Source organism: Microtus oregoni, unplaced genomic scaffold (genome assembly GCF_018167655.1).
Source record: "Microtus oregoni isolate MIOR12 unplaced genomic scaffold, Mior012 000063F_ref0000156, whole genome shotgun sequence".
Taxonomy (NCBI): Eukaryota; Metazoa; Chordata; class Mammalia; order Rodentia; family Cricetidae; genus Microtus; species Microtus oregoni.
The window spans coordinates 2576621-2592141 of record NW_024543873.1 but is presented as its reverse complement, the minus strand read 5'-3'; the positions used below and the strand labels follow the sequence as shown (position 1 = coordinate 2592141).

At 38.8% G+C, this 15521-nt stretch overlaps 1 protein-coding gene across 1 annotated transcript; it reads left to right on the top strand.

Moving 5' to 3' along the window:
- Positions 1 to 14279: 14279 nt before the first annotated feature.
- Positions 14280 to 15239, top strand: LOC121439821 (putative MAGE domain-containing protein MAGEA13P). Its single transcript, XM_041640440.1, has one exon. It carries the CDS (start codon positions 14280 to 14282, stop codon positions 15237 to 15239), a length of 960 nt encoding a protein of 319 aa, XP_041496374.1.
- The last annotated feature ends 282 nt before the right edge of the window (positions 15240 to 15521 follow it).

Below are 15521 nucleotides of genomic sequence, written 5' to 3'. Positions count from 1 at the left end.
GTACCATTTATGTGCAAAGGCACATTTGCTGACTCAATGAACCCACATGTAATCGGGTAGCTAATATATTTGCAAAGTGATTTAATTTCTTAAGATTCATGATGTTAATCCTAAATGTTGTAAAATGAGATGAGATAGATTATCCTTACAATCAATGCTTACTTTTAACTTAATGGGTTATTTACTTTCAAAGAGTAACAAATGTTTGAACTAAATAGCTACACAAGACTGAACTAGTTCAACTATCCTTGCTCAAGAATAAATACCACGACCCACAAAAGTACACATGAAATAATTGACTTTAAGACCAATATGAAGTACTGTGTCCTCATCACATCATATTTCAGACACAGTTGACTCTGCTTGTCTTTTCCCTTTTTCTCTTCAGATGGTTCCAATTTTCTTTATTATTAAACTTTGTATATCCTCCGTGTTTATAGTAAGATATAGGATCCATTTCCTAATTTCAAATGATTGACAGAAGTCCTCGGTAAATGTTTGAATTGCTCTTTTCATATTAATATCAAAATGATGTCATGAAATCAGAAGAGATATCATAAAAGTGCAAATGGGTACTTGGCTCCTTTTCTAATTTGAACACTTAGGTCTACTGAATTTCAATACTAATAATCCAAATAAATCCCAGTTCTTTCTTTTTCACAATATGAAGGAAGATCCAATAACTTTTCCTGAATTCATATACAGATGTCTACTGATAAACTTATTTTTCTAGTACCCTTTGGACCTACCTAGTATGCAAAGAAAATATCCAATACAGAGTTCTTTTTGTGGCACGTTATTTCTTACCTGCAGCATAAATTACTTATTATAAGTGTAATTTTCTCTCATGGAGGAATCTGAGACTCAAGATTCCCATCCAGCAAATGGTAATGCCTTCATTTACAGTGCTGAATTGTAGGACATTCTTGGAAGGTATAGACTTTAAGAGGTCTCCTTGCATACACAAAACTATGTATATATGTATGTGTATATATGTAGAGTGTGTGTGTGTGTGTGTGTGTGTGTGTGTGTGTGTGTATGTTGTATGTGTACACTGGCTGCAGGGGTAGATAACCTGGTAGTTATATATTCCAAGAAGCCCAGCACCATCATCATTATTGAATTGACAGTCTGGCTTAATATGTTTTATTTTCCAAATGTGTCTATCACACATTTGTACGATTACTTCTCAGGGAAATCAGAATTTAGATAGCCATTCAAACTTTATTACAATCATTATCACTGATTGAGTCAGCCATCACTTAAAACAGTTCAGAATTTTATCCATGTGTATGATTTGGGAGCCCCATTTAATATATTTTCTACTATGAACCTCTCTGCACATTTGACTGCATTCTGCAAGGGTTGAAATTCTCAATAGAACAGCTACAGGCATAGTTATTATTGTTAGACTTATGCCTCTATGTATGTGGGGAAAATTGCAAAAGGAGCTTCCTAATTTTTCAACATTTTGAACCCCTTTCTCATCTCAATTCAGTAGATTTGAACGGGCTATGAAGGTTTTTTATTTCTAGCTCAAGAACTTACACATTAGTAACAGATGAGCATGGCAAAAAAGTGAAAACAAGATCAAAGGCTCTTTTTACACATATTAAAACTTTAATGATGAGAAACTGAATTTTCATATATATATATATATATATACATATATATACAGATTTGAGTTACTTCAAGTCACATTGTAAAAATGTCTTGAATTTGAAATCTCTCCAGGAATACATTATCAACACAGCTTCTTTTCACATTTTATTAGTGTTATCTTAAAATTTAAGCATTTCTTTTAAAAATATCAGCAAGAAAGTACATGATTTAATTACACGGAAAGAAACCAAAAGAAATAGTTTTGGCACAGAAGTTTGCACGCTGTTAGAGTATAGTTTATTTTTGTGCACTTAAGAATATACAGAGAAGAAAGAATATATTTTCATCTCAGAGCTTATTGTTTACTATATTCTCTTTGAGATGACTGGGATAAAATTAAATAGCACAAAAAGCCCATGATTTTCACCTTTTTCAGCCAAAATCGGATGAGCATTCATCTAACTAAACTTTGTTTATTCCAAATCTCCTAATTGTTAGTTATATTACCCAGGAAGTCCTTCTATTGGTTATATTACCAAGAAATTCCTTCTGAGATGGATTCACGGTGGCATATATTTTCTAATAAGTACCCTTGAGATAGAAAGCAATGGAGAGGAAAAGGAAATAAGCATAAATATCCTGTGAGACAAGTTAATTTGTGAAGCAGTCCAATCGCAGGCACAGGGATCTCTAACTATTGTTGCAATTCAGAGGTGGCCCACTCCACAGAGTGTGGATATGGCCAGTCTTACGTATGCCTCAATCAATTATTTATTGTGTCTAGGCCATTTTGTCGTGAGTTATGATATTTAGTAAGGCATCTCTCTGCAGAGATCTCTGTTCTAATTACTACAGATGGTCCGCTGTCATTATTCCCCATAGCTAGGGCAATGACTGAAGAACATCTGAATACCATATCACGGTGTTCATGCATTGTGCTAAGCCCTAGAAGCACAGAGGTAGAAACAATTTCTGTTCTTGATAACAGTGGTAAAGGCCTGGAAGAACTCCAGGGAAATGCTGATATGTCTATATTGAAAGGCTGAAGGATCAGGAGTTTAATATCCACAGAAGACAGTAGCAATAAACACACTTGGTCAGGAAGAACACAGCCTGTGCATACTGACTAGCTTTGTTTTCTTTCATTTTCATTCTACAGATGCTCTCGGCTTACAGGAAGGTGATGTGGCCATTGTCAGAGTAGGTCTTTTTCTTTCAGCTCCTCTCCCATATGTCACTCTTCTCTGGAAATTCTCTCACAGACACATCCAAAACCATGTTCTATGAATCCCCAGCTATCTCTCAGTGTAAAAAAAGCCAACAACCATTTAAGCATCACCATGCATCTTAATGCAAACGTGTAAGTAAACCATGCGGGCCTTTTAACTTTGTGTCATCCTTCACAACAAGAGTGGACGTGTGGCATAACTCCGGGAAGGGAGTCTGTCTCTTCGAGGTTCTTTATCCTTGCAGCCGTAACTAGATTAATGTCTCATCATTTCATAGCTACATTGTGTCAACAGCCTTCTGGGTGATTTCCTTCCTACTTTTAATCATTCTCTCTCCTCTTCCTGTAATGAGAATCTTCTATATATGGCAAGCAGAATGATGTGTCAGAAATTGAAATGGGATTATGCCAATATCATTGCTAACTCCTTACCGTAGTGCCCAAAGACACACAAGAGAAACTTTATATTTTGCATTGCATATGTAACCTGATAGTTATTTGTCCCTTGGTGATATCCTTTGCCTTGTATCTCATTACTTCTCCACATGCAGAGTCAAAATTTACAAAAGTGATGTTCTCAGGATGCCGAGTAATTTGATACCTCTCAAGTCAATGTTCTTTAAATACTTCTTCAGCCAGTTTTAATTGTGTGTATAAGAAATGGATTGCCTGATGATACAATATTGTTCCTCTTTATGTCCCAGGTGAAGGATTTCTGACATTAATTTATCCTATACAGTTTCTAATTTCTGACAATTTCTTAGGAAACACAGTAAAACATTTCAAATTTAGCCACTAGATTAAATTTCTAATATCAAACAGATAGCTGTTGACTTCACTGCTGAATTTACATGACTGCTCTTTGACTAGCTTTAGATTTGGTTGAGACAACTGTAGCTGGAACATGCAACAAGCCTGTATGTTACAAGAACCATTCACGAATGAGACTATGACACCATTAGGAACATATTTTTAAAATCTCTTTATGATATTGAGTACTTCAGAGAAACAACATATACTTTCTATATTGCCTATTATGTGATGAGTCATAACTAGAAATATGGAAATTAGGATCATTTAATATAAAACAAAAGAATGTACATAAAATTATAGATTGACAAACTATGTAGTTATTGGTAATAGAATTTCCTGAACTGGGTTCTGGCCCAAACTATTTGATCTGGTTAGTATTATATTTGTAAGCTTTCAATATGCTATAGATTATTTTTCTTTTTTGAAGAAAGGCTTTTATTAGGGATGGGTGGAGAAACACACACATAGAGCAAGCACACAGATAAAAAGCAAAGAAGAGTGGGAAAGACTCAGGAAGCTGAAGCCCCATGCCATAGATTCTTTTTCTCCATTAATTGAAAATAGATTATTTTCTCATACAATATATCCTTGTTATAGTTTTATCTCCATCTATGCTTCCTAGTTCCTGGCCACCTCCCCTTGCCTCCAGATCTGCTCCCTTTCTGTCATTTGAAAAGAGCAGGCTTCTAAGAAATGGCAAAATATAATAAAATAAAATATAAGATAAAACAAACAAAACACCACATTCAAGTTAAACAAGGCAAACAAATTGAAGAAAAACAGCTCCAAGAGAAGACATAAGAATCAGAGACCACTGCTTCACACACTCAGGAATTCTATAAAAACACTAAACTGAAATCCAAAATACATACATACACACAGACACACACACACAGACACACACACACAGAGACACACACACACACAGACACACACACACACACACACACACACACACACAAACACACACATATATATGCAGAAAACCTGGTATAGACCCATTTAGGCCTTGTGCTTGCTATTTCAGTCTCTGTGAGTTCGTATGAGTTAGCTAGGCTGATGTAGGCAGCCTTGTTCTCCTGGTTTGCTCTATCCCTTCTGACCCTTACACTCTTTCTGTCTCCCCTTCAGTGAGGTTCCCTGAGCTCTCAAGGGAGGGAGTTGATGGAGACACAACATTTAGAGTTTTATATTCCACAGTCTTTCTAATTCTATGTAATGTCTGGCTGTGGATCTCTGTATTGGTTCCCATCTGCTGCAGGAGAAAATACCTCTGATGAGGGCTGAATATGAATAAGGCACTTACATGTGTGTGCAGAATGTCATTAAGAATAATTTCATCACTGCCTTTAAAAATACCAATAGTACTTGATTTTACTCAAGGTATCTGGGTTATTGAATCTCTTGTTCTTCATCACCCAAGTCCTATCATATTTTGCACACAAGGCAGTATTACAGATCAAAGGTTTTGTGGCTGGGTTTGTATAAATATTCCCTTTTGGTACCCTGCAGATACTTTCTCTTATGAAAGACAGCATGGGGGTGAAAGTTCTACGTAGGCACCATCTAGTCCTCTCTATGTTCAGTGAGCTGTATGGGTGTTATTGTTAGCACGGGGGCTTTGCAGTCAGTTTGTGAAGAGCAAGCTATTATTTTGCCAACATCCTGAGTTCTTTGGGTATTTCCATGAGATCCTCTTAGACAACAACTCATTTGGATATAATATAGTCCTAAAGTTCATTTGGTGACAAGAGATGGGTACTTAGAACTCCTCTGTCTTCCCCATCATTTAGAGGCTTTCTTAGGATTGCCTTTATATTTTGGGGGAGTTCCCACTACACTAGGTCTCCAAGCCACCACTCAAATGCCCCCCCCCCAGTTTTAGCTCTTTCTCCCTATGTTCCCTCCCCTCGCCACATGATCTTCCCATCCCCCTCTCCCCTCAGTTCACCAATAAAATATATTCTATTTCTTTCTCACAGGGAGAACCCTGTGTCTCCCTCATGGAACCCTCCTAGTTACCCGATTTTTCTGGGTTTGTGGATTCTAGCTTGGTTATCATTTACATAACAGCTATTACTGACTTACTAGTAAGTACATACCATATTTATCTTTGTGGGTCTGAATCACCTCGCTCAGGGTAATTTTTTCTAGTTCTATCTATTTGCTTACACATTTCATGAGGTCATTTTTAACAGTCAAGTATAATAATCCACCCTGCAAGTGTACCCCATTCTCTTTATTTGTTCTTCGGTTAAGGGGCATTTAAGTTGTTTCCAATTCCTGTGAATAGAGCAGCAATGTCCTACATTCTTAAACACATAATGTTTGCCTACCTTTTTTTATCTACCTTATGGATTCTTCCTTTTTGACAAATTACAATTATATGTAATTTGAGGTACTTAGCAATGATTTAAATAGTGTTAATGACTATATATCAAGAAAATTAATGGATTTATCACCTTAAATACTTACCATTTATTACTTCAGTACAACTGAAAGCATTCTACCTTTTGATTTAGCATCATCTCATATTGCCATTCCTAGTCGCTAATAACAACTGTTTTCACTTTCAACTGCTAGGACTTAGACTATTTGAAATTTCACAAACAAATAAGAGTATGTGGTATGTGCTTTTCTGTGCTGACTGATTTCACTTAGTACAATGTCTTTGAGGTCCATCCATATTGTTGGGAATGAAAAAAATTTAAGGTTTAAAGCATTCCACAATAGATAAAGACTACATTTCTATATCCACTCATCCATTGATGAGCACTTAGCTTGAATATATATATATATATATATCTTATCTATTATATATAGAAGGAGCATGTGTCTTAATAGCATGCTGGTCATAGAAGGTTTTTTTTAGTATTACTTATTCTGTGGAATTTTTTTGTAAAGATTTCCTCATCACGCTTAAGCCACCGGAAGCAGAGTTAGCAAATTCATCATTTCTATTCGGCTATCTGTGTGACCCCCTAGGTCTGACTTCAATAATTGGGCTAGATTTTGGAAACCTTTGTGGTGAAAAGATAGTTCAATTTTAAATATGTCTAGTTTGGAATTTTTTAGGACATCCAAGTACTGAGACCCAATATTTTGTTATATATATATATATATATATATATATATATATATATATATATATATATATCTTTAAATTTTACATAATAAAATTTGGAAATAGTTTCACATCCTTTCTAGTATCTCTGTGTCTTGATAGAAGAATATTCTGTGTAAAAGTTCTAGATTTAGGAGAATTTTAACCAGGAAATAAGGCTTCCCAAAATTAAAGAAAACAGGCCAGAAAAGAAGTCAGTAGATGATTTAATATAAAGCACCAAAGGCTGGGCTCCAACTTCTAATTTTTCACATTGTTATCTGTTTAGCTCTAAAAACATGACTCAGTGGTTAAGCGCACTTTTGTTCTTTTAGACTTCTAAGAATTGTCAAATTTTCAAGTAGAATTAGATTCCCCTTTCCTTAGACATAGTTACACCATTCCTTATTTCTGTCTATCACTTATTATACAGTATTATTTGTGGTAATATTTTATTTTTGCTTTAACAAATAAAGCTTGCCTGAAGATCAGAGAAGCAAAGCAGCCAGCCAATAGTTCTTACCTCAATGAAATCCTCAGACTGAATGGGATATCCTTTTTCTACATTTTTTCAGACTGAATGTATCTACAGAACCTCAGACTGAATCCTGAGCTCCTGTCTCCTCCCGCCTTAGATTTTTCCCTCTGCCCAGCCATATCACTTCCCATCTCTACCTCTCTAGTGCTGTGATTAAAGTTATGAGCCAGCATGGTCCTGTTTCTCTTTTAGACTGAGTCAATCTTGTGGAGCCCAAGGTGGCCTTGAACTCCCAGAGATCTGTCTGCCTGTCTCCCAAGTGCTGGAATTAAAGGTGTGTGCCACTACTGCCTGGCTTCTATGGCTAACTACTAGCTAGATTCACACTCTGATCTTCAGGGAAGCTTTGTGTGTTATAGCACAAACAAAATATCACCACAACTATTAGTCTACATGTTGTATTATTTTTCTTCTAGAGCAAAAAATAAATAAATAAAATACACATAGCATGGTTCTTTGCTTTATATTTCTGTGACTTAGAATTTATTATAAGTGTATTTGATACAAAATGAGAAGTGTCTGAAATTGGTCTCATAATAGGGCAATTGTGAGCAGATTCACACCCAGAGCAGTCTCATGCAGAGGGAAATGTATGACAAAACTGTGGTATAATCTAGAGGAGCAAAGGAGCATTCTTGTATGCCTTGTGATACAATTTTGAAGCATTCGGAGAGGATACACAGAGGTTGATCGAGACAAGACGCTTTAGGTGAGTGAGCAAAAATGGCTACATATAGTGCTGTGCATCTATATGAGGCATTTGTTGTTTATTGTTTCATTTAATGTTAAAGAGTGACTGCAAAATAGATATTATTGTAAGAATAAGAATTAGAGACATGAGTTAATATGATTACATACACAATGATAATAAAAAGGGATAGTGGAATAGTATCTGAAGCCTGCATGTTTTCTAATGCTTTTTCTGATACACCAGAAAACAAGTCTATGCCTAATATATAATTAGTAAGGGTATGACAGACAATGATGCATTAAATTAGTATGCCACAATAAAATGTTTTATAGTCAAATAAATTGAGAACACTGAATTAAGTTGATCATGTATATGTATTGCAGAATTGTTTAGATCTCTAAATATTCTGTTTTCTCATTAATCAATAGCAAGAAAAGCATAGTATAAGCATTTTGTAAATTAATTTTATCATAGAATCATTTCATTCTTAGGTTAACCACTGCTATAGCTCATGAGATTAGCATTAGGTCAAAGCTGAGAAATACTGCCTTCTACCCTGATAGCAAATATTACTTCTCGCAAAGTTTCATTTTGTTTACAAAGGGAGAGTAACCAAAACAAAACTGGAATGATTTCCACCCATTTATTCATTCAGAAGTTATAAGCAAATGAATCATATGGCTCAGATTTCTTCTAATCCAGTTTGATTGTATGTTGATTTTGGAAGTTCCAGCATGAGTCTTCTTGAAGTAAAAAAGGCTTTGTGTGACAAGTTCTGATTATAAACTTTTTAATGAGTCATTATGGTATAAGGCCAGGTAGTTTACTGGTGTTCGATCACTGCTTTACTTTAGGTATTCAGTTGGATTTTAATTGTTTATTTTGTTGAAGAACATGATCCACATTTTCTGTGTGTGATCATAAAAGATAAGAGAAATTACAAAGTAGCTACTGGAATGTCTCTTTATATTTCCATTTAGTTATGAATTCAGGTGGCTTTCACTCCCATTATAACTTCAAAATAACTAATATATACTGTCTGTCATATATGTGTCAGTATGATTTCATTTCATATCATTTATTTATACATATGAGAGTGTCTGTGTAGTATGCACATGCATGTATGTGAGTGGCACAGAGGCCAAAGGGGGTCATCAGTTGTCCTGCATCACTCTCCACCTTATTCTTTTAAGGAAGTATCTCTTGCTGGAACTGGAGCTTCTTTTATTTTCCCTAGGATAGCAGCCAGCAAGCTTCAAGAATCTTCTAGCCTCTGACATCCTCAGTGCTTGAGCTATAGCCATTCACAAGAATATACATAGCTTATTTTGTGGGTGCTGAGATCCACACCCCAATCCTCATACATATACGGGAAACAGTCTTAATGGCTTAATAACCTCTCTAGCCATGAGATGTTATTTTAAATATGCATATCATAATAAAATTATATTTAAATTTGACATAGTAGGTAGAAATATAGACTCTGGATACACTCCTTAAGAACTCTGCCCCATACTAATGATGTGAGTGACATGGAACAAGTAACCCATTCTATCTGATATTTATTTACCTCTACTATAGTGTAAAATAAAGAGCCAGTGAGATAGCTCAGTGGATAAGAGCAATTACTATCAAGTCTGGAGACATGCTCTTTTCTGATATCTTCATGTGTACTATGATGCATGTGCTAATGGACACTCACAATAAATATAAATAAATAAATAAATGCAATAAAACATTTAGTGCTGAGACTATAGCTTGGTAGCTCAGTGGTATAGTGCTTACTTTGTAACTATGAGGCCCTAAATTTAATTCCCAGTGCCATAAAATATTAAATAATACTAATCTTTATCTAAAGAAATATTGAGTTTAATGAGTTTAATTAATACACACACACAGAGACACACACACAGAGAGAGAGAGAGAGAGAGAGAGAGAGAGAGAGAGAGAATGAGAGAGAGCACGCGCGAGAGAGAACACCACCTCATGTACACCTCTGAAATAAAGTAGTATTATGTAGTTATTGGCAGATTAATTTCAGGATATATCAAGCCTATATTGTTATGTTTGTGAATCTCTTAGAATCTAGCTAAGAGATGGACTTTCCACCAATACTATTGAGTATTGTACCAGAATTCTTACCTAGTTGTAAAGCAAGAAAAAAGTTTGCTTTAGAAATGAACAGTACTGATATTAATTGCAGAAGTTTATCTCCATAGAAACCAAGGGAATATGCAGGCACATTTTTCAAGAGGATAGCAACATTATTGCAAACCATATCTTTAAACAACAATCAACTGTTCTTCTGAATGTCACCAACAAAAAAATTGAATAAAGACTCACATTGACATCAGTAACTGGATGCCAGATATATAAGAGGTTTTTTTGTTCTCAGGGAAGTGAGAGTCTGATTACAAAGAATAAGACTCAGTCTGTACAGAGGCACTCTGGCCCATGAACCAAGGTAAGAGAATCCCTTGAGAGGGTCTCACATAGAAACATCACCTTCTTTGTCTGTGAATGTTAGGGCAGGGGTTTCTGGAACAGGTATTTCCATCACCACACTCCATAGTCTTGTGGAAAGTGTTTCAGGGAAATAGAAGACCTTGTGGAAGCAAGGAATACAGACTATAGTAAGAAGAATACAAATGCTTTGAGTCTTCAATCTGAATGATAGAAAAATCCCACCCAATCCTATATAGCTATTTCTGAATCTCCTATAAATTTGTCAAACAAGGGCTGCCCCCTCCACCCCTGCTATTGCTATTGCATATTGGTATAGTAAAGATATTGGTTTGAGGGGTTGTGGCCTCTGGAAGAGGAAGAGATAAAAAGGTGCCGGGAATTGTAGACACAGACTAAGAATAAAGCCTATTTTTAAAAAATAGTCACTATGTTTATTAAAAATGACATATTAATGAAGGATTAAAGGCTTGCTCTAAGGAGATAGTTAACAGTTTTGATTTATTTTTTTCCGTTTATTTATTTATTCAAGATTTCTGTCTGTTCCCCGCCACCGCCTCCCATTTCCCTCCCCCTCCCTCAATCAAGTCCCCCTCCCTCGTCAGCCCAAAGAGCTATCAGGGTTCCCTGCCTTGTGGGAAGTCCAAGGACCATCCACCTCCATCCAGGTCTAGTAAGGTGAGCATCCAAACTGCCTAGGCTCCCACAAAGCCAGTACGTGCATTAGGATCAAAAACACATTGCCATTGTTCTTGAGTTCTCAGTAGTCCTCATTGTCTGCTATGTTCAAAATCAGGAGCAGAAGGAGAGAGAGCACGAGCAAGGAACTCAGGACCCTGAGGGGTGCACCCACACACTGAGATAATGGGGATGTTCTATCGGGAACTCACCAAGGCCAGCGGGCCTGGGTCTGAAAAAGCCTGGGATAAAAACAGTTTTGGTGCCTGTCCTGGAACTAGCTCTTGTAGATCAGGCTGGCCTCGAACTCCCAGAGATCCGCCGGCCTCTGCCAGAGACAGGCACCAAAGCTACAGAGAAACCCTGTTTCGAAAAACCAAAAAAAAAAAACAGTTTTGATTTATAAAAGTGCTATTTCATAAAAAAATTAAGATACAAAATAATGTGGTTCCTTTAATGCTTTCACATTTTATGTTGAAGGACTTCCTAAACTTTGCCTCTTTGCCGCTGGCAGGCTTCCATGCTTTGCTCCCAGTATTTTCCTTTGTATGAACGTATCGCTATCACAAGTTCTAGTTCTGTTTCCTAAAACCTTTCCTGCGCCTTTAGCTTGTTCTATAGCCCATCCTACCCCTAGTGAAAACGGATGTGAGGTAAGAGGTCTTTGTTTTACAGCTTCCGGTAACGATTGTAGGTGACGTACACTGACTTCCGCTTCCGCTTCGGCTATCAGAAGAGGCGACGACAGGCAGGCAAAGGACGCATAGCTGTTGCTCTTCAGCTGCCGGAGGGATTGCAGGCCCTGTGGTGGTTTTGGAGGTAAGGATATGCGAAAAGTTTTAGGTACATTGGTGTATAAACCTTTCCTCACAAATAGAATGGCCTCTGCTCCTTACCATGCCTCTACTGCCGGTGCTGGTGGGGAAGGCCTGTTACATGGATCTGGTTTATGGTGGCGTCCTCCATTTTGGAATCCTGAGGGGTGATTTCTCTGACAGAGTTTAACTCTAGTCCGTAGAGGGAAGCTTCCAGACAATTCCGGACGGACGCCAAAGTACGGGAATATATTGTAAAGTCTTGGGGACCTTTTTCAAACAGAACATAGCTTACGGAAACACGCCCAGCCATGAGCCCACAGAAACTGCTGTGTCATGGCCCTCAAACTGCTAGAGTTACATGGCCGTGTCTCATGGAAGGCGCATATCAATTCCAATGCCTGTACAATTCCAAACCAAACTGGGTCCCACTGTGAGATGGGGAAGTAGGCACGAGCTCCTGTCTCCAACAACAAGTACTTTTTCTAAATTAACAGCTTCTTGCAAATGAAAAATTAGTTTCTCCAAGGGAATTTTCCTGGATATCCAAACCACGCTTACGGGCAGGTCCCATGCCACCACCCAGCAGTAAATAGCCAACACAAAATAAACTCAGAGGTATTGTGGAGGTTTTTCCCTCCTAATGTATTATTTGGACCCCTTCCTGCCCCTCCCCATCCTCTGTTCTGCCAACCCATATCCCCTGCCCCCATGCATGCCCTGTCTGACTGCCCAGGCCCCTCCTCCACCCCATCCCGCTCCTCCCCATTTCCCCTTTCTCCCCACCCCCACCCCCTGTTCCGCCCCTCCCCCCACTAGTCTTTTGTTTCTATATTATTTATGGTTTCCAACTTTGAGGGTTTTCTTTTCAAAGGCAAGGTTTCTCTGTGTAACTTTGGCTGCCCTCAAGCTCACTCTGTAGACCAGGCTGGCCTCAAATAAATGTAGAGATCTGCCTGCCTCTGCCTCCTAAGTGCTGAGATTAAAGGCTTACACCACCACTGGCCCAGCCAGATTTTTAAGTTTTTATGGGTTTTGCTTATGTGTGTTTGCTTTTGTACATGCCTGTAAGTGTGCGTGCATACACATGCATGCTGTGTATGTGTACATGCTGGGTGTGTGTGCACACACTATGTGTCCATGAATGTGTGTGCACATACACCTGTGTGTCAGTTTATTTCCCATTTTGTTTCTTTTTGCTCTTTGTTCATTTTGTTTTATCCTTGTTTGCCTTATTGCCTGTTTGTTTTCTTAAAAGAGAGAGAAAGAAAGCTTGGGATTAGAAGGTAGGATCTAGGAAGAAATAGGGAGGGGAAACGATGGTCATAATATATTCTATGAAAATTATTTCAATAAAAAATAAAAATAGGAAACTTCTCTTCTAATATTAGCCCAAGAAGGCCCCAGACAAACATGTCTGTATGAGACCCCTCTCATTTCCAGGCAGTCCACTATTTTACAAAGGTGGGGCTGTTTATATGTTGACTATTTTGTTTTAGATATTTTTAACGTGGGTGGAATCTGAGATGGGGAAATTCAGGTTGCCAGAGGGGAGGACTCTGAGGGAAGACTAATGGACCTCCTTTTAAGTACATACTAGATTCTTCTGCCACTGCCAAGGTCTAAAGGATAGTGAGCAGAGGTCACTATCCTTAGTCTTATTGGTCTTAGTTAGGGGAAGGCACTGTTCTAAGTGAGCAGAGTTGGCTCTATCTGCCCAACCAAAGAATGAGACAAGTTCTGTTAGCAAACAGTATGTGGACCCTGAACAAAGATGGAGGGAATGCTTGAGCCTTTAGAGATTTGCTGTTCTTACCCTGAGAGACCCTACTTTCTGGTATATTGATTTGTTGTGCCAGTATCCCCCCGCCCCCGTAGTGTCAAGAGACTAGAATCAGTTTATCAGAGAGAGGTGTCTCGGGCCTTGCCATAGTCAGTTGGAGGGTGGAAAGAAGACACTTTGACTAGGTGAACCTAGTCTCATATACTGCTATTAAGAGGACCCATTCACTCCATAACTGTGTGGACCTGGCAGAGTGTACTTCTATACAGCAGTTAGTCCCAGGCTGTGCTTGTTGTCTGGGACCTGAGCCCCTCTCCTAAATTGCTTATATGGAGGTTCCAGGAACAAAGGACATAGTTACTGTACTGAGTCATAGCCAGAGACCATAGAGTAGAATGGAGTTGGTAGGAGGCAGGCCCATGAGACCCAAGAGAACTACCTAAGATAAATACTGAGAAAACCTACGTCACTGCTGACAGCTTAGCAAACCCTCACATTTTTTCTCTCACCCTCAGGCCACTCTTCATCAACTTTCTCCTGCCACTTACCTGCAAAACAAATTATAATGTCCCACAGGCATGAGCAAGGCCGTGAGGCCCAAGAAGAGAATGAGGGTCAGGTCAGCGAGGAGGTTCCTGTAGCTAAGGAGGTGGGCACCTCAGAGGGAGAATCTGCTGCTCAGGTTCCCTGTTCCTCCTCTGCTCCTGCTCAAGCCACTCTACCAAATGAAGGTTCTGCTCATCAAGCAGGGAGACGTCAGAGCGTCTCAAAGGCCTACCTCTTCTCCAGGTTCTTGCTCAACAGTCAGCTACAGTATAAGGTGACCGAATTGGTGAAGTTTCTGAGTTTCAAGTATACAACAAAGCAGCCCGTCACTGAGGCAGAAATTCTGAGTATTGTCAAAGAGTACAAGCACTACTATCAAGTGATCTTCAAGCACGCCTGTGAATGCATGGAAATGGTTTTTGGCATAGAAGTGAAGGAAGTGGATGCTATCAACCACTCCTATGAGCTCCTTAAAGTTCTTGACCTCACCTATGATGGGCGCTCGAGTGGTGATGACGAGGAGGGCATCCCCAAGTTAGGCCTCTTGGTGCTCATCCTTGGTGCCATCTTCATGGAGGGCAACCGTGCTCCTGAGAAGAAGATCTGGGACATGCTGAATACGGTTGGCGTATTTCCTGACCAGCATGATTTCATCTGTGGGAATCCCAGAAAGTTCATCACTGAAGAATTGGTTGCTGAGAAGTACCTGGAATACCAGCTGGTACCCGGCAGTGATCCTCCATGCTATGAGTTCCTGTGGGGCCCAAGGGCCCGTGCTGAAACCAGCAAGATGAAAGTCCTGCAGTTTTTCTCCAAGGTTGTCCGGAGCAGCCCCACGGCCTTCACAGCTCTGTATAGGGAAGCCTTGAAGGATGAAGAGGAGAGAGCCCAGGCTGCCCTTGCCTCCGTGGCCTTTCCTGTTGCCCCGGAAGACTCAGGTTCCGCGGACAAGCCCAGCAGCTTCTCCCGCCCTGAGTAAATTGAGGCTGCTTCTTCACACTGATTAAAGACAGCAGTCAGATATTCGAGTAGAAGAGAGTTTGGATTCTTTTTCTTTTTGTTCTGTCTCAAAGGGTTTATTAGCTTTAGAGTCTCCATTCATTAACTGTGGCTCCCACGTTTGTTTCAGAAGAAGAAGTTTGCTGCTGTGAAAAGCGTGTTGAGAATATTCTCAGCTTTGAGGTCTAGAGGAAGATCAAAGAGCAGTGCAACAGAGCTTGCCTTGGACACATGAAAGATCTAAAAAAAAATGACAGATTCT

What these genes read in the sequence shown, in the direction of transcription:
- LOC121439821 (XM_041640440.1), top strand. Translation starts at nt 14,280, where the DNA reads ATGTCCCACAGGCATGAGCAAGGCCGTGAGGCCCAAGAAGAGAATGAG.